At 36.5% G+C, this 24833-nt stretch overlaps 1 protein-coding gene across 1 annotated transcript in view; it reads left to right on the top strand.

Moving 5' to 3' along the window:
- The window catches only part of garem2 (GRB2 associated regulator of MAPK1 subtype 2), a 70604-nt gene that overhangs the window by 19705 nt on the left and 26066 nt on the right, over positions 1-24833 (top strand). The window contains exon 2 of the mRNA XM_088928111.1: positions 5723-5863. Within this exon, the coding sequence (XP_088784237.1) occupies positions 5723-5863 (141 nt within the window). The remainder of the gene's footprint in view (positions 1-5722; positions 5864-24833) is intronic.

The raw sequence follows: 24833 nt of genomic DNA on the forward strand, positions 1-24833 counted from the left end.
GCCATGCATGTCTAAGTACACACGGCTGGTACAGTGAAACTGCGAATGGCTCATTAAATGGCTCAGTTGTTTTAAATTGTGCTTTGGAACATGTGTGTCACTTTTCGTAAACGAAAATAGCATTTCTATCTGTCCTCAACCAAGCGGTAGTCTTTAAGACTAAAAATAAGAGCTATGTACCCATTAAGGTGACTAAATGTAATAGGCCTACTATTATGAGTGAATTCAACAGACTTCTTTAGAAGAGAGTAAGATTATTTCTTTGGTCAAATGTTTAATGTCAGATTGCACATCTGCTAACCAGGAGTGGAAACTGAAGGACACAATTTACACTCATTTGTAAATCTCCTTTAGAAGGCTGTTATATTGCTGAAGTAAAATATATTATCCTAAAAGCCAGCCCTTTCAGGTTATATCTGTAACCATTCCCACACATTTGCAGTTTCAGGAAGATTACACGTTAAACTAAATTTTTCACTTACAATTTCTACTGTTTCCCCTCAAATGCTGACCATATAAACACAAGTATCAATTTTCTTTTTGTAAAGTAATCCTATGACAAAGAAAACCCTATTTCATGACTCTTCTGCTTTCTAAGTAGATAATGCTGCTGGGAAAATCAATAGATTTTTATTTTAGGTAACTCAGCATTGATTTTCATGACTTGGGGGCATGCATTATGTTGCATTTGTTTTTTATGCTTTTATTTTTTCTTTTTATGTGTATATTGCATATGGCACACTGAAAATAGCATATTGGTTTAATGCAGTTCTAGAATGTGTGAATTTCGAAAACACTTTATATTGTTGTTTCCTACTATACTGCTGGGTAGTTGTGCTGTATTGAGTGTTGAATGTGATCAATAGGGTACAGTAATAGTGAGCAAAAAGCATTACTGTTCTAGATACAGCAGATGAAGCTGGATAAATCATGATAGACACATTATAAGACAACAGAAAGTTCTCATTTTGGATACACTACTTGGGAAGTGGCTCGAATAAATTTGTAACATTATTTTTTTATAGTTAGCCCACAAGTTCAGATGAAGAGTTCTGTAAACCAGTCAAGAAAGGTTTTTGTTTTTTTTTAAATATAGTTTATTCAGGATCTTTAAAATGGACAAGACAGATTCTAACAGTTAGTCAGAACATTTGCATTGCATCATTTGCAATTAAGTAAAGTTTTTTTGATTTGCCTTTCATTTTTTTTGGTGGTGGTAATTGAGGAGCTCTGGAAAATATGTAAAGGAGAATGTGAGCTGTGACTGTGAGAAGACCTGCACTTTATACTTACAGTTCTAAGGGTGATTAACAAAGGGTTAAGAGAGTCTGGAATAGGTCACCGAGCCATGTTGTTGAAGCTGATACCAAAATTTTAATTTCTTCTCATTTAAGAAACAGCTGAATGAGACTTTTGTATCAATTAGCTACTAAAAAGTAAAAGTAGCTATATAGGCCAAATTAATTCCTCTCATTTACTAACCTTTCATGTTTGGTGGACTTCCGACATTGATTAAGTACAGTGGTTACGCAGATTAAAATACAGCAGCATATTGAGGCCACAAGTATTTTTTTTACTTACGATCTTAACAAATCTTTGAGATCAACAGATAAATTATCTTGGGATTTTGGGAACCTTCATATCAAATAATTTCAAATCCATACCCAGGGAAGGAACAGACTCAGTTGTGCATTGTTTTGAAGTGCATTTAAGGACACCTTCATGTCATACTGTAGGTATGGAACATTATTTTACAACTAAGTCTGTGTGACATGGTTTATTTTTTATGTTCTCTTTTGTTCTAACAGTGTTGTGTTTCAGCATCATAACATGCAAACTACAGTACATCTATAACAAACTAATAAAGTCTTTTACATCTTATGAAGAGCTATTAAAGTAATTAATCAGTCTCACATTTCTATATTTTCAATCTACAGAGTGGAGATTAACCAAAGCACCAATTTTGTATGTGCAGTGTACTGATATTTTTTCCTTACAAGAATACACAATTATGTAAAATGTACAAAACTATGCCTTATTTAAAAGCAGGCAAATGATGGATTCAAATTAATCAATAAAACAATTTGCATTTTATATAATAAAACTCTATCATAATGATCTCCCTTGGTGTACTGACATGACCTAGTGTTGAACTCCTGAGATGCTTGAGACATGAAAACTGAATTAGTCAGTTAGTCTAGCTCTACTCCACCCCTTAAGTTAAACACACTTTTGCACTCTGTGCTGATGGTACTCAGCACAATCGTCAAAGGTGTTTCTTTCATTTTGAAATTCTTATGCTTTACTGGAATTTTCCAGCACAATAAGCCCATAGAACATTGCAATAAGGTTTTACAGCTCTTCTAAATGCCCATAATTGTGATAATGAAAAAGTACTTAGAAACATGGCAGAATATTCCACCAACATGTGAATTCATATCTGTAACCAATGTTCTGATGTTTTGTGAACTATTGTTGCAGATTTAAAGATCATTCCATTGATATTTTGTTATTTCTCAAAATGTGTTCTGAAATATACATTTTCATAATGTAACATGATCTGTTTTGGAGATATAAAAATTAAATTAATTAACAAATATGTAAACGTGTATTAATTAATTCACATGGTAAGAAAATATGTAATGGGAAAGGAACACGACCTTAATGTGAACATTTAATATTAACTAAGGACACATTGGTTTCATTCTGAAGCAGTCGATCCTAAAAGATAAAAATTGTCTTTTAAATATGCATGAGGCAAGCTGAAAAGTGAAACAGTTCTTCGTTATAATTCATTTCCTTTCTGATTTGTGGGAGCATGAATATCAATTTGAGATGATCTTTGAAAGGCACAAAAATGCAAAAACACACAATACACCTTCTCTCTAACCAGCTATGTTGTTGAAGCTGATAACCTGTATTCTTTCAAGAAAGGGCTCTGATGTGATCTTTGGATCAATTAGGTGTTGTAATGTTGTAAGCTATTACATTTCAGACTCACTTACTCTTTCTGTATCAATCTTCTGTGTTTTAAGAGTTGGCCGAAAAAGTGACATCTAAAATCCCTTGACAAGGTTACAAAGAAATCTCCAAACATAAGTGTTGAACCACTCCACCCTGTCTATGTTCCCAGGTACAGGTATTTTTGATCCTCCTGATTGGGTTCCACTTGACCCACTGCTACAACCCCTGTACAAGTAGGAAAGGCCACTTGTGCAGCAAACCAATGATGACTTTACTGACTCAGGTCCAGATTAACTCTGATGGCTCTATTGAAATGTAAGGGTTGGGGCATCATAGCTATAGTTGCAATCTTTTACATAGGTGTCCCAGGAAAGAGACAGAAAGGCACCCTAAAGTATGAAGCCAGCAAATTTATTAACAGTACAGGAAGAGTAACTGAGAAGTAACAGGAAAGTCAAAACATCCCCAACCAATCATAAACGAAAACTTGAGATCTTATTTGAGTTTATGAATGACTCTTCACAGTCCCTCACTATTTGTAGCTGGACAGCTAAACTGCCTGCCATCTTTCACAGCAAGTGCACGCTTTGAGACTCTCCCAAAGCTTCTCCTAAAAAAATCCAAACAAAACCTTTCTCAAGTTTCTCACTGAAATGTCTTCCCAAAACTGCCCCCAGACAGCAGATAAGACTGACCGCAGAAGCCTCAGCTTCCTGGCTTTTAGATTATCCCCCAACCGGTCATCTCATCAGATATGGTCAGGTGATTGACAGCAGCATCTCATTCCCCAGGGTATTATGGGAAATGTGGTTCAGACAAGACTCTCCATCTTCACATCTCCACCAAGGTGCGAACAGGTATTTACACCACATTTACAGATGGATTAATTCTCAGTTTTAAGTCATTATACACTAATAAGTTATTATATACTACTGATGGAATATTAATGTAGCACCATTTTGTAACAGGTTTAACACACACAGTTTAAATGAAGAAACCATGCCATGGCTCAGCCATGAGTAGTCTTATTTTACTGTTGGAAAAACTGAATTTGCAGTGGTTAATGAGGACATAAATCTGATACATATATTAAAATTACACAACAGCTGCGAAAGTGTTGAATTAGAAACATTATTTGTGCTGAATTTAAGCGCTTTTCTTTCTTTTCTCCTGGCAAACTCTTTAATAACTTTCTTCAACTCCGAGGTTTGGTTTCAATCACCAATTATAGCAGCATTTTTAGTTTTCCATCCTTTGCCGTTTATCAGGGGCAGTTCTTTAATTATTTCAACAACGAAAATGATAGGTCTCAGAGCAGCTAGAGAGTGATGTAGCTGGAGGTTTTGTGTCCATTCAAAGGCAAGTGTCTCCACATGTGTTCTTCAGGCCCAGTTTCCACATGGTCATTACTGATGTCTCTGCATTTCAGAACATCCATGTGCTTTTTTAAACATTATGCTGTTGTACAAACCTTGAAAATATTGAAAGAATTTGTGTACAAAATCCATTTTTACTCTTTTTCTTCACAGTCTTCATTGCAGTCTAGACAGTCATATATGGCATAATGCTTTTCGGATGTGTTTCTGAATTAATTAAGTAAGTTACAATGGCATATTTATTTTTCTTTGTGCTTCACTGCTCTCAAAAGACACATTGCTTTGTGGTAGCCCAGCATGAGCAAATTTAGCCAATACACAGCGCGTTTTTCTATGTAGCTAGCAGCAACACCTAATGAACCAGAACTCATTTAACAGTCTTTGCATCCTTCACCAGCAGTAGGCAGGTCATAGTGGAAGTGTGCATGTACTGCACTGTATATGTCAATAAATTATGGCATGGTTCTAAAAATATTATTTGGTTTTATATAAGATGCATGAAAACATGTTCAGTTAAATCTAAAAAACTAGAAAATTAAAAACAATTAACCCATCTGGCAACTGTCCTTCTTAATGTATGGACACTAGGCACATGTCCAGTTTGCTAACATTAATTCAGACCTGGGTACGCCACCATGAGCAGTACTGTAAGTAAACTCTCTTAGATCAAATGCAGTCCTCTAGACAAGTACTTTTACTTGATGAGCCGTTTGAATTCAACAGAACAATTTAATACATTGAACAGCAGAAATAACACCCAGCAGAATGGATCAAGTGGGACTGCAATACCTGAAATAGTCATGCTGTTAACAAAACTATAGCATAACAATGGATTGTTTTACAGGAAAAAAAACAAAACTTGACGAGCATCAACTTATTTATCAGTAGTGCCCAATGGCATCTGCAGACCACACATTGTATAGTAACCTTTATTTTATTTTGTAATACATTCCTCTGTGAAAAGTCGGACACAGAGGCATTTTTTATGGCCGCTATTTGCCGCAAGCATCTAATCAACACTAAGCTCTGCTGCACGAGGTAACTAATTATCCCCCACTTTCTACCATCAGCTTATTTCCATTTGAACCCTCACTTCACATCACACTGTGCCTGGTATTGGTCTTTCTCTCTGGAGTTTATACCTCGCCTTCGCTAAAACTTTTCTGAACGGAAACCGCGGCTTTGAACCCAACCTTGTCCTTAGACCACGGCTTCAGTCTCACGGATCGGATTGTTTTCGCCTGAAGAAATCTCTCATCTTCCAACAGTAGTTCTCCATCTACGCCGCACAGGGTCAAATTTATATTAAGGCCGGCCAAGTTTAACATGTTTATACTCTCCCTGAATTTTGCAATTCATTGACTTCTGTTTTTTTTTTTCAGGTGATCATGTGGAGGGCTTGACAGAGCAGGATGTGATACTGATTCACTCCTGCAGACAATGGACCACAGTGACTGCGCACAGCTTGGAAGAAGGCCATTACGTTATTGGGCCAAAGATTGACATTCCATTACAATATCCAGGTGGGTTGAGAATATCTCCTTCATCATGAATCTATTTGTAATGCAGCTATATTTCACCACTGGATTCTGAGTCTTTTTCTGTGTTTCTCCTGATATTAATTCCAATTCAGAGCCTCAGCCCTTGGTTGCACTTTAAAAATTATGCTGATACTGTACAGATGAAAGTCACACTCTGATTTGGTTTATTTTGAAAGCTGTATTTTTGTAGCAACAGTGCATTGATTTTTACAGCTTGTCAAAATTGTGTGAGGCACACATGTCCATGAACTACAGATCAAAGCCATTAAGTTTATGATTCATATGGAATCATAACTTAAAAAATGAAGGCAATATATTTCCAAAAAGCTTGACTGAGCTGAAACTCAGGAATGGCTGGATGCAAATGCTATATGTTCTGCTCAACATGGTCAAGTGGTACTGTATACCTGTTCTTTAATAACCACTTATCTTTAAATCTTGTTGATTTATCTAATTGTTGTTGAATAGCTTGCAGTCATGTTGGTTTTTTTTTCCATTTGCTTAGTCCCCTATTGATGTGCATTTCATTCAGGCCACTTGGGATATTTTCTTGTAAATGGAAAAGTGATGCCCTTTATATTGCAAATAAAGTTGCGGAAGCAGCAATTGTAATGGGATTTAAGGTTTTTTGTTTTACTTCTGTCTTGGGGAAAGGAGATGGTGTTGTTCAGTAAAATAGGCTTGTGCTTTTCCTGTTGTGATAAACCTCACATATACATTAGTTGGTTGTGTAGTAGTACTGCTGTATTCCTTTTACTTTTATTTACTGCTTAAAATCTTTACTTTCCATGTATCAATGCTTACAGCCAGGTGAATTTAACATATCACAGAGTTTCTCTAAAGAATAAAGAATCCTACTTATCTAAAGAATTAAATAGTTAAAACAAGATTTTTTTTAAAATCTCTTTTAAATGCAAAATCTCTCTCCCTTAAACTCAGTATTATAGTAACTAGTTTAAATGCAAATGTTTTTTTTTCTCTGTGGTGCTAAAAGGTTTCTGCAAATATACGGTATTTACTGTTCACATATATTCAAAACTGTACAAGTTCAAAGGAATTACCCCACTGTAAACTGGTGTGATTGTAGCAGACAAAATCTGAGGAAATTTAAAAACAATGACAAGCCTAACAGTTTTACTCTCAACTATCAAAATAGTGTAAAGCTGTAATGACACAACATAATGCATATTTTTGTCAAGTCATGAAGCAGAAGACTCTGTTACATTTAGGCTATTAAAAACACATTAAAAAGGATTTTAAATTTGGTGATATGCCATTATTATCAAGGCTGCATAATCCAGTAGTTCCACTGAAGATATTTTTACTTATGGTAAGGGTGTGTCCTTCTACAAAAATGTCTTTCTTAATGCTGCCATAGTGCTTTTAAAAAATCACCTGGAAGACAAGTGAGAGAACATTGTGCTCTCCAACTAGAAAGGTGATGCAATTCTGCCAAAGGGAATCGCAGAGTAAATGTCAATTTTTATCTTGTAGCAGCTTCATCCCCTGCAATCTGTGTGGGGGTGAGATAAAGACCCACTCCTATAGTTATAATTCAAAAAGGTTTATGTGTTAAATGTTATAAGTGTAATGGTTTTCTCCTCATACAGTTTTAACAGGGGAACATGTTTAAAACAAACTCCAGAATTACCACTAAGCATCTTAGAAACGGTTACACTTTCAGTCGGATAATGAACAGTTTACTGATCACTCCTCATGTATTTGTGTGTTTGGCCATCTTTCAATTTTGGGAGCAGTCTTGCTTATTAAGAGGGCCAAAATCTCACAGATCTGGGAATCCAATTTAGTCCCCAAAAAGTGGAATGGCAGTGGGATGCTAACTGTGGTGTGAAATCCAGAACTACACAAAAGATGAGGTTAGAGTTGAAACAAAAATGGGGGTAACTGAAATGTTTGGCGCCAGATTGCTTAGTGGTCCAGAAGTGGGAGCCATTATTGACAGATGGCGAAAAGCTGATTTGAGTTTTATTCTGAGGAGTTGAGATCACTCAAGCTACAATAGCTGATGGGTTAATGGGCGCCCTAAGTGCTGCCCATCCTGACTGTGATGCGTCCTAATAAATAAGTAATGTGTAATGGAGATCCAGGGTACTTAATCACTGGTCTCTAAGGGGAGCCTGTGAACTGAAAGGCAGGAAGGGGTCCTCAGCGAAGGGGAGGCTTGTTAACAATATATTGACTTCTTGTACCAGACAGTTTATTCATACGTGTGTTTACGCAAAAAAGATTCATCAATTTTTCCCTGTTCAAATGTGGCTAAAGGATTGTATGTAGTCAACTTCTCTTATAGTTTTTTTTTTCTAGCAGCAGGGATGTTTGACACATTCATTTTTCAGCTCAACATGCCCTTAGTTCCTCTTTGTCTCTCAGCTGAGACATGTGCTTACTGTGTCATAGCCACACCACCATTGCTTCTGCCTTTTTGCGCCATCTTAAAATTCCAGCCCCAAAAGTTGGACTTTTTAAATGGGGGGGGTCATATATGCTCATCTGCTGCGGCTTGTGGCGGCTGGAGACATAACTGTCACAGCAGAATTTGAATTTTTTTTTTTTACCCATAATGAGTAACCAGGATAAAACTAACATTACAAACTTATAAAACATTACCTGCTGTTGAAAATGAATTCCTGCTTCAGAAGAAATACAGAATACATTTTTCTGGTGCTACAACAAATAAGTTGAAATTCGTCTTCATACAGTACATATGATATTCATACATATCAGTATTTGCTATTGTTTTAAGTGTTACAAACAGGCATTTAATCTTTATTTCCTTTTTAATAAGGGAAATAGAGAATATATTCAGTGCATTATTCTTTTAATAGAGAAATGCATCTGTACAGTTGTATATTTATTGAAAACAGTTATGTAACTTTAAGTGTAATGCACTGATTAAAATTTACAGCAGCAATTTGAGCATTTCCATATCACTTTCTTGCTCGGCTGTCAAAGGTGTATTCAGAAAAGATTTGAAAAGTGTTCCGAAATTAAAATATACAACACTTTCACTTATCTAAAATATTTTGTTTTACAAAAGTTTATTATTTACCACCTCAGTCTTTTCAATGGCATTTAACTTGACTAGCCATGATATGATAGCTTCAAACACTGAGGTTGAGCACTGAAAGGGTTACGGTTCAGTTTGTTACTCGCTGACATTCTCTTGACAGTCCTGGTTTATTGCCAGATTAAGTTTAGCACAAAGTGCTGGCAAGTTATTGTTGTGTTTTCTCTGTGAAGAGGGGATTGGATTACACAACCAGCTACTCTCAGTGGTCTTCCTTTTTTTTGTTTCTTACATGACTTTAGAGATTTCCAACCTTCTTGTTCATTAAACAAAACCTTACTTTTCCATTTGGCTGGGCTACTGAGGATGAGTTCCGTGGGCAGATGGCTTTTTGTCACGTCTCGCTGATTTTCACTCCGTTCCTAGCCACTGAGATACTGAGACGCCGACGTTGACTTCTGAATGTGTCGGAGGAAAACCACTGAAGTAAACACCTTTTCACTTACTGTTGAGAAACAGCCTCCAAGCACTCTAGCCCGCAACGGCTCTCCTTTTTTTTTTCTTCACAACTGTGGCAGCGGCGGTGGTTGTTCAAAATGGGAATGAGCTGAAAAAGTCAGATCTTTGGGTTTATCTGCATCTCATAGAAAGTCACGTTTAATGTGATTTTGTTGGCGTTTACGCTACCAGAGAGTAAGAGAGCACTTCCATAATTTTTCATAAAACTGACGTGATGGCTATTGTTATAATTGTAATGTAAAAGCAAAACTGTTAGTTTGAACCATTTGCGTTAATTGAGGATAATTTGAGTCACTTTAATTGTAGTGAGCTGCTTGTTCTTGTGTGCAAGTTTACCTTGGTATGTTTACACAGCACTACCTCCATTTCCAGTGAGTCTCCCTTAATTATGGCATGTAATCATTTCTTCATGGTCCCCCAGGTCTGTTCCCTTTTACATTATCTGCACTTCACAAAACCTTTGTTAAAGATTTCAGTTTGCTTTAATACAGGTTAATCTGCTTTTACTGTGGCACACGTCTTCTACGGGAGTGTTCAAAGAAGATTTGTAAGCAGATCAATAATATGTTAATGAATCTTGAACTGCACTTTTGTCAGAAAGTTCAGATGGGCCTTGTTCATTCTGCACCCAAGATAGAACGAGAGTTTTCCGAAACACTGCTGTGATTGCAAAATGCATTTGAACTAATAGGGAAACCTTGCTTAATTTTTAGTTTAACATTAATATTATTAATGTGTTCACATTGATGAGAAATTATTAAAACACATAGAACACTATCTGGTCCTTATCTACTTCTGTCCAATCCTGAAACTTGTTCATTCATAGGTTTTTATACAGTAATAAAACATATTAAGGAGATTTTTTTGAGAATAGTGTTGACTGAAGATAGTCTTCCAGAGTGTAACGATATCACTAAAGCTTAAACACATTAGGGTTTTCTAAAACCACCTTTAACATTTTTGTCAATAGTTTTGCAAGGATGGTAACTTATTAATTTGTAGGTTTTTACCAAAATGACACGTTGCCACCATTTAAGTATAGTCCCATTTGAAGTTGCCCAACAGTGTTGTTCTTGGCTTTTATGGAAAAAAAAACAACTAATTTTCACACAAGCCTTGTGCTCCAGGTTGTCTCACGTCTAGGTATCACAGATTCTGATACAGCGGCTGCCAGTGACAATAGTAAACCAAGAGATGTGGAGGTTGTAGACGGCATATGTTTTATCTCCAAGGTGTGAAGTTTTTAATTTAAAAAGACAATGTTAATGCAAGTGTTTGTAACTCTTTGAAAACATGAAAGCAAGGCTTCATTCATGCAGGCCGGCGAAGAATGAACTTTCATCTCCCACAGTCACCGGGGAATATTTGAAGAGCCGGCTGTATTGTAGCTGACTATATATCCCAAAATATTTGCTCAATGTAATTCGATAATAGATTTCTCTCAAAATGGAATCAGTTGAATGGAAAGCACTTCCTCTCAGGGGGAAGGGGGTGTTACCCAATATTCCATGACACAATCATGGCTGATGAGATCATCAGTCCAAACCAATTCATTTATTTTTGACCAGTTAGTCCTTAATATGAAGGATCTGAATAGAATTTCCTCATTGATGAGTCATGGCAGGCAATGAGCTCATCGCAGCTTTTACACATCTTTTCTTAGTTACTGGTTCGTTATTACAGAATGGAGCCTATCACGTATCCCAATGATTCCATCATCAGAATGTCTTTTATATCTCACCTTGTAATTTTATTGACGATATGATCTCTCTGAAAGCAAATATGTAGACTGTTATCATGTTAAAGTAAACGGTCTAATACTGTACATGATTTAAATATAGATACAGTAGTTAAAATGGAAAAAAAAATCAGGTATTTCAGTATAGAGCCTGTTAAAAACGTTTTTACAGTGTGGATTAGAATATCCTATCTTTAAAATTTTGAATACAGTAACTAAGCTGCTACAGTTCCAGATTGTCTCATTAATTAAAAATGATTTTGTATACGTGGCTCCACTTGACAATTTTGAATTGAATCAAAGAACCTAATCTTAAATGATATTAGGGTATTTTAAGTCTCATTATTCTTTAAGAACCACCCAGGAATTGATATTGCTGTAATACAGTATATCTTTTGTTTTTTTAATGTTAGTTATCTTGTAGATCAGTACAATACAAACTTAAGGAAGTACTGAAAGACTGGAAGAAATGTTTTTGAGATACATGTGGCTTTTTAGGGGATAGATTATTTTTTAAAATAAAATAGCTTAAAATTGATCTGCTACATGCAAATTCTCCTGGTTAAATTTCCATTGGTGTAGCTTTTCTCACATTGCCAGTGAATATCTGGGAGCCTGAGAGTGTTTTTGTAACCTTGAAAGTGGAAGCCAATGAAACTGGATTTTCTCAGCTTGTTCCATTCAAAACCTCAGTCCCCGTACTTCTGTTACAGATTGAACGGAGCCTGTCTGGGGGAAGGAGGTGAAGTAAGAGATAAAGTATTTACACTGGACAAAATGATGATAAACGGGACTCTTAATTAGTTCAGTGCGAGCTCCGGAGGGGCTGAGTGTAAACCGAGCCTGAACGCTGCCAAGTCAGACAAGATTCCCACTCATTTATGCCACCTGTCGAACCTGAGTGCTTTCCATCTGCCATGTCCCTCTGTTCACAGCAGATGACCTATTCTGCTGAGTACGATTGAACCCTGTCCAGCTGGGGCCCAGGCACCAATGGGGAATAGTGCAATCTAGGCTAAGCACAATGTGCTTTCAGAGACTAGACCATTAGTGACGTAAGCTAATGCACAGACAGACACATCTTTAGAAACCCTGAACAACTATGTCCACTAAGCCTTCTTGTGTTTTCCTCATTTAACAAGGAACTGTTCTATTTCCACATTTATTTACCTTATACTGTACCAGTGATTCCCATGATCCTTGGGAACTTCTGTTTCTTTTTTTTGTTCCAGCTGTGTTCTTAATCCCTAATCACGGGCTAATTGGTTCTAGTTTCTGTTTGGGACGACTGGGTCCAATTCTATTTAATACTTTTAAAATGTGCTTTCAGCCTTTACAATTTGAAATGGAATTTGTAATTGATGTTGACCTAGTGCCAGTTTCATAAGACCTGCTGAATGTGGGAGTCTTTGATACTTTGTCTTTCCTATCTGTGCCTGTTCATCACAAAGTGATCAACTGTTATGAGCTTTTTGGTCAGACATCGCGGATACATCAGAATTTGTATGAAGGTATGTAGGCTGAAGTTGTTGGAGCAATATCAATTAGCACCAGTGATTTACAGGTCAGTTAGAAGGGAAACAGACCACACAGGGGTTCCCCAGGACCATGTTGGGGACCCACTACTAAAAAAGCAGACTCCACAAGATATAGGAGACAGACGTATGGTAAAAGCAAGAGGTGTATCATGGACTTCAATTCTATTGGTTAATCACACATTTTATCTCTTCATCTTCATCATTTCAGATGAAAGAGCTCTTAAGTCTCTATACTGTATACTGTACATAAAAAAGAAACATTACAATTTATGCATGTCTGTGTTTAGAAAAAACAATATGTACAGATTTTTTTATTTTTTACATTTGTCAATATTGTCTTATGGTCAAGTATCAAGCATTCAATCAAGACACAGAAAACACAGAAAGGATCCAATAGGCCTCCCTCGGCAAGAGAAAATTTCCTTTGTGCCAGCAGTATGCTGGAGCAAGGCCTCAGGAAGATATAACCTTGACTGATTGCAATGAAATCAAAGTTTTGTACAGACAACCCTGATGGATGGCAGTTTGCAATGCAGAAGGGCAGAAAGACTGTGTCCAAAAAAACGATGGATAAGGAGGTCCCCAAGAGTGATGATCTGGGCAGAAGTCTCTACTTCCTCTGAAACTCCAGTAGCAACTAATGGCATTCTGACTGTACTGTGCTACATGCAGTAGATCAAGTCCTAGATCCTTTTTGCTACCCTTCCTTTGTGCTCGTCCTGAAATGATAAACATTCCAGCAGGACAAGGTGTTGTGTTCAAGCTGCATGTGTAACAATGGCTTTCCTAGCAGATGAGCATGTGACAGTTGTGCCCTAATTGCCAGACCTAAGCATCATTGAATATCTGTGGGATGCGGTGGGAGGATGTGTGGCAGCTAGGGCTCAGAGACCAGTGAACGTACACATACTTGTCCAGGTTCTATATAGGAAGAATGTGACAGACCGACTCAACACAGCAACTGAAACTTTGTACACAGCAGGAATCACTGTTACACAGCTTGTTTTCCTTTTGAAAGGTGGTCTGTTATGCCTGCAGCTTTCACAGTACACCGCAATGCCACCGGTTACCGGTGTTAATCAACACAAGGACTTAGGTTTAATAAAATTATAGAGCACCTACTACAAAAAATGGTAAAATGATTTTTCTGGCAATAACGTCATGCGTTTGTTGCAGTCATAAATAGTTTCTTTTGATGCTCAATATATGTACATACTGTATATTGCATATAAATACATGCATATTCTGTCCATTTTCAGAAAGTGACATATTCCTGGTAAAGATTGCAGACATGCGGAGCTAGACTTCTCCATTGGAGGTCATGTACACAGGGATAGTTTAAAAGCACCAATTAACCTAGCAACAAGGTGGGAGAAATCCTGAGCACTCAGAGAAAGAACATGGACAACAGAACATGACAAACACAGAAGGCATCCCTGTCCGATATTGAAGCCAGTACCCAGGAGCTGTGAGGCAGCAAAACTAAGCACCATCTATCTCATCAATTTATATTTTAATTACATTAAAATATTTAAAGTCATATTTTCAATTAAAAAAAAAGAACTCAGCAGTCATACAGGCTGGGAATGTGGAATTCTCTCAGAATATTTAAAATACTGCCAAGTCTTCACTTGTCACATACCCCTTTGCCAGACATAAGCTAATTACATCAAATCGAGCATAATTCAGTCCTTGATGCTTTACTTAACATTGTTACAACGTCCAGAGAGCTTCAATATTTGGGATTTTTCAAGGCCCTTGTCTTATTGATACAGGGTCTGTATGCTTTCAGCTTTCTAAAATGACTTTGTTTGAAACAAAGGCACAACTATCTGACTATAACAATAACGGCTTTAAGTAAATGATGCAAAGGAGATAATAAATGATTTGTGTTAATATCGTTCAGTAAACAATACTCCTGATGTATTTTTTAAATAAGGGTTTTGTGTCCTATATGCTCAAAAAGTTATTCATATGGAATCAAGGCTTTACATTGTTTTTTGGAACTTTACATTCTTCAACTAGCTTCATCATCACCATCATCATCATTATCATCATCATCTTTCTTCTTTTCATCTTCAATGTGACTAACTATGAAGCCCTATTGACCAAAAAATTGGAAACTAGGAAATGTAACAAGTTTAAATAATTTTAGACAAAGGTCAGCTCAGAAAAAGAAAAAGTCTGGCCAGAAAAAAAATTACCTCCCCAAAAGGCATTAAGAGTGACAGAGAAACAATAACAGCCCCCTTCTTTTGTTCCCTCGAATTGTGAGAGTGAACTCTGACCATTTCTTTATTGCGTAAATAATGTGTTTTCCTTTAGTGTTCTTTGGAGCATAAATACTTCATCAATAGTTGCAATTGTCCTTATAATCTTCCATATGCTGCCCTATTTTCTCTACGTATAGCAACCAGCCTATACAGTGCTTGTAGCTCTTGTGTATGAAAAGAACAAGATTTGAAATTTGGTGCTGCTATTTAAAATAGAAGGATTATACAGTAATTTGCATACGAATGCTGAAAGCTGTTTGGAAAAATATTGCTGAAATAGATCATTTTATTTTTTATAATTCTCATGAAGTGAAAACAGTAAAGTCACACTTTCTGGAAATGTGAAACATAAATGGGCCACAATAGGCCAGATATTGTGTCAATAATAGAAATAGTAATTATTGAAATAATTGAATAATTCAAATTGAATTTTAATAGTGTAAATTCAATGCTTTGCATTCGTTGCTCGCCAGGTAGGCTCCTGCTTCCCGCAACACTGTATGGTATAAAGCGGTTTGGCAAATGACATGACATGACTTTCCACACTATCCATTGGCTTCATCTGTAGAGCAGTAGTCTTCATTTTCAGTTCTGGGGGGCTGGTGGTTCTGCTGGTATTTATTCTTAGCTCTTAATTGTCTTAGTCAGTTTTTGTTGCGCAAAAAACAAACCAGAAAGAACAATTAATACATGTAAATAACATAATAGGACATCCTAATTTTACAGTGTCAGTGCGCAAGTGCATGCACATTTCAATCATATGACTTAAAACGCACTAATACACAAAGGTGGATATTTATCAACTTACTCTGGAGTTCATACCAGTCAGTTGCTTGAAGTGACTGATGCTCTTGGGAGGGTCAGTTTGACAAAAGTACTCCATCTTGAATTACAGGATGGCAGATGCATCTGCAATATATTTCGAATACAGAAAGGTGTTTTTCCAGTCAGACATCAGTAAATGAATAAAAGAAGTGCAAGAACATTTCAGTGTTTTCTTCCACCTCTCCCCTTAAAAAATGAAAATAAACAGCCATTTGATCAATGAAAGGGTCAAAGCTGAGTTAGTGCTTTTAAGAAACACATTTGCTTTTCAATACAATAATATTTGAGTTGACCAAGACCATTTCTCTCTTTGAGTTGTCTTTGGTAACTCATTCTGGTTTTCTTGAACTGTAGTATTACCACCTTGTTGGTCTGATCCCATCAGAGCCAGAAGCTGATCTGAGCAAAATGCTACAGAAAATCAGTGTTGCTCCAAGTCATAATGGAGTAACAAAGCCAGACATTCGGAACCAATTCCTCAGTATGGTGACATGAGAAAGTGTTCTTCAGAAGGTAGCCTTGAAATGAGATATTAAACTGAGCTCCTGATTACTTTGTATTTAAGATCCCACTGCACTGTTTATAAGAGTAGGAGTGCTGGCCCTGGTATCCTGGCTACATTCCACTTTAGGTTTGTACAAGCTGGCCTTCTTAAAGCCCCCCCCCCCCCCCCCCTTAATTTCTCTCTTCTCTGTATGATCTGCTCTACAGTATGTGGCCTCTGAGTTTTACTTTCATTGTGTAACAAAGACAACTCTGCACTGGAGGAAAAAATGTTACTGTATGGGCCATTTATCTCATGAGGGAACAGTTAAACTTGAATAAAATAATGCAAGCTTAATATTTCCATTTCTTTATATTTATAACCAGGCTAATACAGTATGTCTCTATTAAAATAGAAGTATAAGTAAATGTTTATATTAACTTATAATTTCTTATTTCTTTTGCAGTTTTTTTCTGTGTGTAATATTCTTATATTCAGGAGGTTCGGGTCTTGATACTCATAAGTAAATTCATCCTTTGCAGAACCTGTTGCCAGCATCTTCTGTTCTTTATTTCCTTTGTTTAACTCCACAACAAGTATGTGTAAGTACATGTGGCATCCTCTATAAATGTTTGCCATAAATTATAAGAGAAGGAGTGACAGTATCTGCCTTTTATTGTTATACTGCTGTAATTAAATCCTCTGCTGCTGTTTTTCTTGATAGATCTATAAACTAGTGCACCCTAATTCAAATTTCTGCCACTGTGAGATCAGTAGCAGTGTGGGGTATTGCATAGTGGGTATGCATGAGAATAGCAAGATAATGAATGGGGCCTAGCTGTTGGATCTTTTCAGGCCTGGGTCTGGTTTCTATGGAAATACAATATTGAAAGCTTTATGAGCAGAAAGAACATAATAGAACATGCAAGTTATAAAAGACATTTAATAAAAAGAAATGCAGTATGAATTTTGTAAGCGATGCACAACACAGATAATCATTTACTTGTCTGAAGTTCATTTCACTTATGAAAGGTTTGTCTAGTTTTTCATCACTGTGAATTTAATGCTTGACATCTGCCCTCAGCATGTTGTATTTTGTAGGCACAGTATGTTTCCATTTTCAAATGTAGCACCAGTATCAGGGCATGAGGGTCTTGCAAAAATACTACATTATTGGTATCTCAATGATCATGACTAAAGTTAATGAGACACTTTCATCAGAGTAGGGTGTATTAGAGAACTTGAACTAGTGCTTATTGTCTGGTGGGTTGGACTCTGGCTCACTGCATCCCTGTATTGGGTGAAGTGGTTACTGAAAATGGATGGATATAGCTAATACAAGTGAAAGTGGGGGAAAAAAAAACATTACTAACATAAAACCAATAAGAAAAAAAAGATAAATATAGCTTATAATTTAGAAAATCGTAATACCATACACTCAGAATCTATAAAAAAAACACTTTATTTTTCCTTCTATAATAGCCTACAAGTACATACAATTACTTAAGTAACTGTAATGAGATTGAGATTGCAAATGTTTTGAACGTAGACACAAAATGGACAATGGTAAGACATTAACACATGATTCAATGGCTATCTTTCCTGGTCTAGGATGATTGTCATCCTTGAACCCGAAGATGGCTAATAACTCAGATTTGGTATCCACACAGTCTCAGTTAGATTAAGAAGGTGGCGTCTTGGGATGTATTTTGTCATTTATCTGGTTGATCTGGCCATGATGATTTTCTTCCCTGTTCAGACACCTTTGGTTTATTTGTTTTTTTGGAAATTCAGAAGAGGGACATGATCTCTCAGCTGATACCGATGTCACATTTCTTCATGTATACCATCCATTTGAGAACTGGGGGTGGATGACTGCTCTTATTGTGGAGAAACTGTTCATGCATGTGATGACAGAATGCAACCTTGATCCGAAGGCTAGGTTCATGGAGACAAAGATAACAGTAGGTCTCATTCTGATGCAGCCTTCATCCCCCAAAACAGCCAGTGATCCCAATGGTGCAGTACTGTACATCTACAACCTATTGTGGTAGAAGAACGTTGTGAAATTGGTTACCAGTTGTTTGCGGAAATCCAAATAGGCTTTCATGGTAGGTGGAGCAGCTCTTAGACTGAATGAGTTTAATGGTAAATGGACCTACCACTTGCCATGGCACAAATGGGGGTTGAATCTTAGCTACAAGACTGCTCTTCCATTCTGATGCTTTCTCAATCTTTAGGATTATATCTATGCTTTTAGTGCAAAAGGCATGTTCCAGCATAAATGGATTATTGGAGGTACTTGCTTGTTATCACTATTTTGGTATAGACAGTACAGAACTCTAAACACATCACTGCATTCATATATCAGTCAAATATGACTGCATAGTCTTAGTCACTGTCACTCTCAATTACAAGTGCTCTTTTCAGGATGTCAGATTTTCTCATGTCAATAGTCCGTGTAAGGCCTGTACCACTTCTGGCACTACCATGAATGGCAATTTGTCATCTCTGTTATTTATGTAACATTAATGAAACAACTTCCTTTTACTCACATTTCTGATCCATAACTAGAAATATTTTTAGTAGCAATACATGAAGTTTCATATACCTATTTCATACAGGATTAAATAAACATTTACTTTGTTCATTGTGCACTGGGACTATGAACAATAAATAAAATTGCTATAGACACACCTGGTTAGCTTTTCCCAGTTCGTGTCATGAACATGAATGACAAGCAGTGTGTTTTGTCTGTAGAGTGCACTTCGTTTCCCATAAGCTTTATATTCAGATAGATAATTTGATGAATTATAATCTTTATTTTATATAACACCTTTCATGATACATCATCTCAGGTTATCTGCAATAATGCATGCAATATTGTGTAATAAATATCATGAACGTTTTATTGATAAGTGGACACAATATGAATTTCTGAGAATGGAATACTTAGGATATTTAATAGGCTTTAAATCTGATAAAATGAAGCTGTTTTGAGGTCAACGGTTATGGACATGACCCTGTGTTGCATATCTACATTAATTAAATAGAAATTGAAAGCGTGATTGATCCAAATAAGAAAGAAGAGATATGGTTGAGTCTCACAGGGTTAAATTGTCTGGAGATGAAGCTGTTATGCAGCAGTCACAGTCTTCTGGTGGGTCACAGGGTTTAACTTATGACAGATGCCGAAATTTGTTAGTTATGCCGTCAGGGCCTAATTTGACTAGGATTTGAGTGATTTTCATGTCTTTAAATGTGGTTACTTTGCATCACTGACATAGCTGTAGCCATTGTTCTGCCTAAATGCAGCTAGTTGTGTGAACTGACATGCTTCCTTATCAACAGGATATTGTGGATTATAGTCACTGTGTGTATGCATACTGTATGCACAAACATACATTTATTCATATAAAGAGAGAGTCACAGACAAAGATAATTTTTTTTCTTAACATTGACTGCTTACTTTTAACTTCTAACCCATGATCTGTTTAGGACCACCACAATTGTTGAAATGAACTACAGGCAGGACTGACATACTGTAAGAGATGCAGTTTTCTCCTCAAGACAAATGATAAAAATCTTATCTGGTTTCATAAAAAGACAGTTACAATCTACTTACTTTAACTGTGTACATCTTAAGTCATGATAACTGTTATATTTGAGCACACACTTTTTACTGAATGATTTGATTACTTACCATAAACCTGGATTTGTATTCTTGTTTGAATATTTTTTGGATACATTATACGTTTGTTCATTAGTACAGTTTCTAAACTCACCAGACTAAAATCTTTGAAAAATCCATAATCAAATAGGCAGGAAAAATTATATCAGATCCTTCCCACATCCTCAACTCAAATGTTTCAGGGTTCCCAAATGTAAGTCAAACAGATACAGACATTCCTTTGTTCCACTGTCCATTAAAACTGTCAACGCAAATGTCAGGGATAAACATAATTTTGACTCTTACAACCCACTTGAGTAGGTTTTGTGATCTGTTATAAATGTTACATGTTGTTATGTAATATACTGTACATGTGCAATAGAGTGATGTGCAATGTTTTTCTTATATTTGTAATAGAATAATGTGCAGTGTTTTTTTTTTGTTTGCATTCTATTTAAGTGTACAGGAGTGCTGGGTGTCCATAAAAAATTTCCCTCAGGTGACAATAAAATCTTATCTGATCTTATAATGGTTACAAATGAGAGGAGACCATTTGACCTTATAGCCTGTGAAGGTAAAGCAAGGGAATAAGATTTTGTTTTTCATAGTCATTATATTTTTGGACACACAAGTGATCAAAAACAACTTTTATTCATTTGAGTGCATATCCTTAACGCAATATAGTCAGATATCAGTTATCACTGTAATTATTTACCACTCATCCAAATCTGGTCATTTTCATAGCAATTTGTTTTGCTGAATAACTTTATTAGTGTAAGTATTCTACCTGTCCTGATAAGACGCAGCCTCACATTATTAAAGTGCATGTAATAAATCATCAGACAGTGAAATTAGTTTCAGAAATAATAAAGACAACTTCACCAGCACAATCAGTAAATATTCAGTACACAATCTGTTTACTAATGGGTTAGATGACAGGTGTAACCATCTTGGGGCAAGTACTGCGTGTTGGGTACAAAAATTAGCATTATGAAAACATACCATGGATAAACAATAGCATCTGTAAAAGAACAAAGGACATGTTGTAAATTTGAATTCACATTGTGATTGGAGAAAGGAAGCTTATGTTGACAGAATAAAGTTGCACTCTCTACAGGAAGGTATTATTTCTCAAGTTCTGTGGTGAAAATATGTATTTTTTCTACAATAGAAATCTTTCTTCTAAACGTTTATCCTCATTAAAAGATGTCACACACAGGTGTTCTCCCGGTAGAAACCCAAATTAACTGTCCAAACAAAGTGCTGTGGCAAACATGATGTGGTGATGGGAGAAGGGTAGTGTGATTCAGGAGCTCCTAGCCACAAACTGGCACACAGGCAGTGGGTGTCAGATTCAGTCATCTACAGTAGCTCTTGGATCGAGGTAGAGAGAGCTTTTTGGCAGTTGCATCCATGACTGAGCAGTCCTCTTAAGGAACCGCTCTGCTCACCCCACATGGGAAAGGGGCTAGCTAAGGTGCCCTAAAATAGCCTGCCTCATAATCCTGACTGGATTACCAAATTCAGTGGGAACACCCCAATGTGATTAGAAACAAAGGAAAATGAACGAATTTTGGAGTCTGGAATGTGCAGACCCTTAAGGACAGTGTATAGAGTGACAGGCCTGAAAGGAGAACTGCAGTCATTGCAAGGAGCTGAAAACATTTCAGATAGATCTTGCTGCTCTTTCCGAAGTGAGGGAACATAAGAACAGCTGGTGGACAGAGAAGGCCCTAGAGATCCCGAATCTTATTGACCAGGGCCTTCTTTAATGTCACAAAGGCAATGTATGGACAAGCTACTGTGACCTAAACTCCCTTTGCTCTAAAGATGGACAAGACCTCTTGAAGGACAATGATGTTGTCAATTCCTGCTGGAGAAAACACTTCCATTTCTAAGAGCTGCTGAATAGAAACACCACTTTGGAAATAAATATAGCACTCCGAATCCCTCAGTGACCCATAAAGGAGGACAAGGGTGAACCTCCCAGCATGAACGTCAAGGCAAATGTAAGGGACTATTAATGATCTGGAAAAGGAGGAAATCCCTGCTGGGATACCCTTATAGTCACCACTTTTAAAAAGGGGGATAAAATAGACTGGCAACTACAGAAGTATCTCCCTTTTATCCACAACTGGCAAAATACTCTCCCGCATACTAATAAACTGGCTGCTACCTTTGTCAGAGGAAATACTTGAGTCACAACATGGCTTTTAGCAATCCAGAGGTACAACTGTCATGATCCGCTTCAAGATGCCAAGAACAAAATCAACCATTCTATATTGGCGTTCATTGATTTAACTAAACCTTTTTGACTCTGTACACTGTCATGTCCTCTGGCAAATAGTGTACTGTCAAAAATTGATTTCCCTAATAAATTAATTCGGATCTTGCGACTACTGCATGAAGGAATGTCAGTAGCTGTAGTTAGCAGTCGCACGACAGAGACTGCTCCTTTCAAAGTGGAAACTGGGGTTAAACAGGCATGTATTTTGGTTTCAACCCTGTTTGGTATCTTAATTACAACCATCCTTTAAGGGGCGAAGCAATTGTAACCTACTGAGGCAAACCTCCAATGTATCATTTCCTTTACAAATGTATAAAAGCTTTTAGATCTTGAGGAGAACATTAAAAAGACCCAAAATCTTTATTAACCTGCAACTCGCAATGATCCACAAATCCCCATAATTCACATTGATATTGACAAGAGCACTCTAAAAAATATGTTAACACTTGTGTACCTTGACAGTGTGCTCTTGACTAAGGCTGACATGAGGATGGAGATATCCTGCAGGATAAGCAGTCGGGCTTTTGCCAGGCTTAGGAGGAGAATTTTTCAGGATCAAGATGTCCAAACAAGAACCAAGGCAACAAAAGACAATAGTGCAAGAAGAAACTTGCAAAACACACTCAACTGTCTACATTAATCACTAAGACCTTATTAAAGACCATATTCATATAACAGTAGAATCCATAGGTCATGTATTGGCCTTACAGCCATCTGTAGGTCCATAGTATTGGCCAAGAATCAGCATGCACGCTTTAAGAATCCTGTCTGGCTAAAGATCTAAGCTAATAGAAATAGGACATACTGTAGCTTAAAGTGACGTATCAGTTTCACAGTATTACAGACAGTCACATTTTCGAAAGTCTTGAGAGCTGAACTACAGTATTTTCAGGGTAAACAGAAGTTGAAATTAGGTTAGAAGTGGGAGAAAAATCCTAAACAGCAGAAGATGATTGAGTTCAAATTTAACTTTTTTTTTTCAGAGAAAAAATACTTTCAAAGGAGCAGTTTGATTTATCCAGTTTCAAATTAAATAAAAAAATAAGTAGTCTTACTTATTTATGAGCTTTTGACCAAAATTGCTGCTCCAACTTAACCTTTATGTCTGAGGGCTTTGGGGTCATCCTTAAACCGTGGAGAATGATGTCTAGAGATGTCCATGAGAATGAAGTTAAAGTGTAATGAGTCTGAACTGGAGCTTCTGTATTTATGACTTTACTGAGAGCAGTAAACAACTCAACAATGTTATCTGGCAATACAAATGTATTCTTAAATTTTTATTTTTACATTTTACCCACTGTAAGTGGTGTCAAACTGACCATGTTCATAAACTTGGTAAGACAAAACAATACGTTTTTTGGAAAATAAGTCATTTAGTAACAATGACTTACCAGACATAGATCTTACATTCAGCTGGCCTGTAAGTATGTTAGGGCTAGAATTTGTGGTTTCCCTAGTTTTTTAATTATAGTAGTCAGCTCAACAAAGAGGACACAGTTTGAGAGATTCATACCACAATTTTGGTTTCTGCGTTTATGACGTCGTCTCCTTATACCATAAATATCAGCTGTGCCAAAAGTCAGTAAAGTATAACCAGAGCTTTAAAATCCCATTCACCCTGCAGACTAATTTCAAATCAAAAGGCAAGGAGTGTGGGACAATCCCAGTTCATACATTTCTGGTTTAGAAAGATTTAGACAAAGGTAGTCATATACTGTATAATGCAGCCTGTAAAAAGGGCTCCTTAATAATAACTTTTAAACAGCAAATACTGTAATTATTTCCAAAATATCTACAATAAAGAATGTTCTAAAACTCAAAATATTAGTGAAAGGATGGTTTAAATAAGTCATTTACTGTGAATTCCTGAAACAAACATTGCAGAAAAAAGAAAAAATTAGAAGCAGTTTCCTCAGTGGCATAGAGATGGTAAGATTTTCAATATGTTTGAAAATTGTATGGTAAATATTGAGGCAGTAACAGATTCATAGTTGCCAACAGCAATAAAACAAAATGAAATTCAAAATCCAAACTAGCATTAGAGTTGTGTTTTAAAATTAGTTTCCGAAATAGGATTTAGTGGGTAACTTTTTTCAAAACAGCAGTGTTATTAGCAAATTAGATGGTAGATGTTAAGCGAGCAGTGGTGTAACTTTGGCCACGTCGGCAACAGTAAAAAAACAAAAAATCCCAAATCCAAAATAGAAGCAGAGTAATGTTTTAAATCAGTTTTACCAGTGGTTCCTCTAGATCATAAACAATAAAATGAGCAACAGATCTGCAAAATCTGTGCAAAAAAGATTTTTAGATACTGGTAGTATTTAAATCTGCAAAGTAACTGTTTTCAAGACAGAAAAGAAAGTATTAATTTTCCCTCATATTGATAATCTTGCTGTTGTACTTGTTCCATCTTCTGGTAACATTCCTTTGATAAAGCCTTTTCTTAACTTGGATAGGCCAGCTCTAGGCAGCTACATACAGTATATACTATATTTATACTAATTATAAAATCTGCCCTCTCCTGCTAAGGTAGCGCTACATAAAAATATGATTAGACAGTTAATAGGAAACTTTCTGATTGGTTTTCTAA

This window comes from Atractosteus spatula, chromosome 2 (genome assembly GCF_055471065.1).
Source record: "Atractosteus spatula isolate fAtrSpa1 chromosome 2, fAtrSpa1.hap1, whole genome shotgun sequence".
In the NCBI taxonomy this organism is placed as follows: Eukaryota; Metazoa; Chordata; class Actinopteri; order Semionotiformes; family Lepisosteidae; genus Atractosteus; species Atractosteus spatula.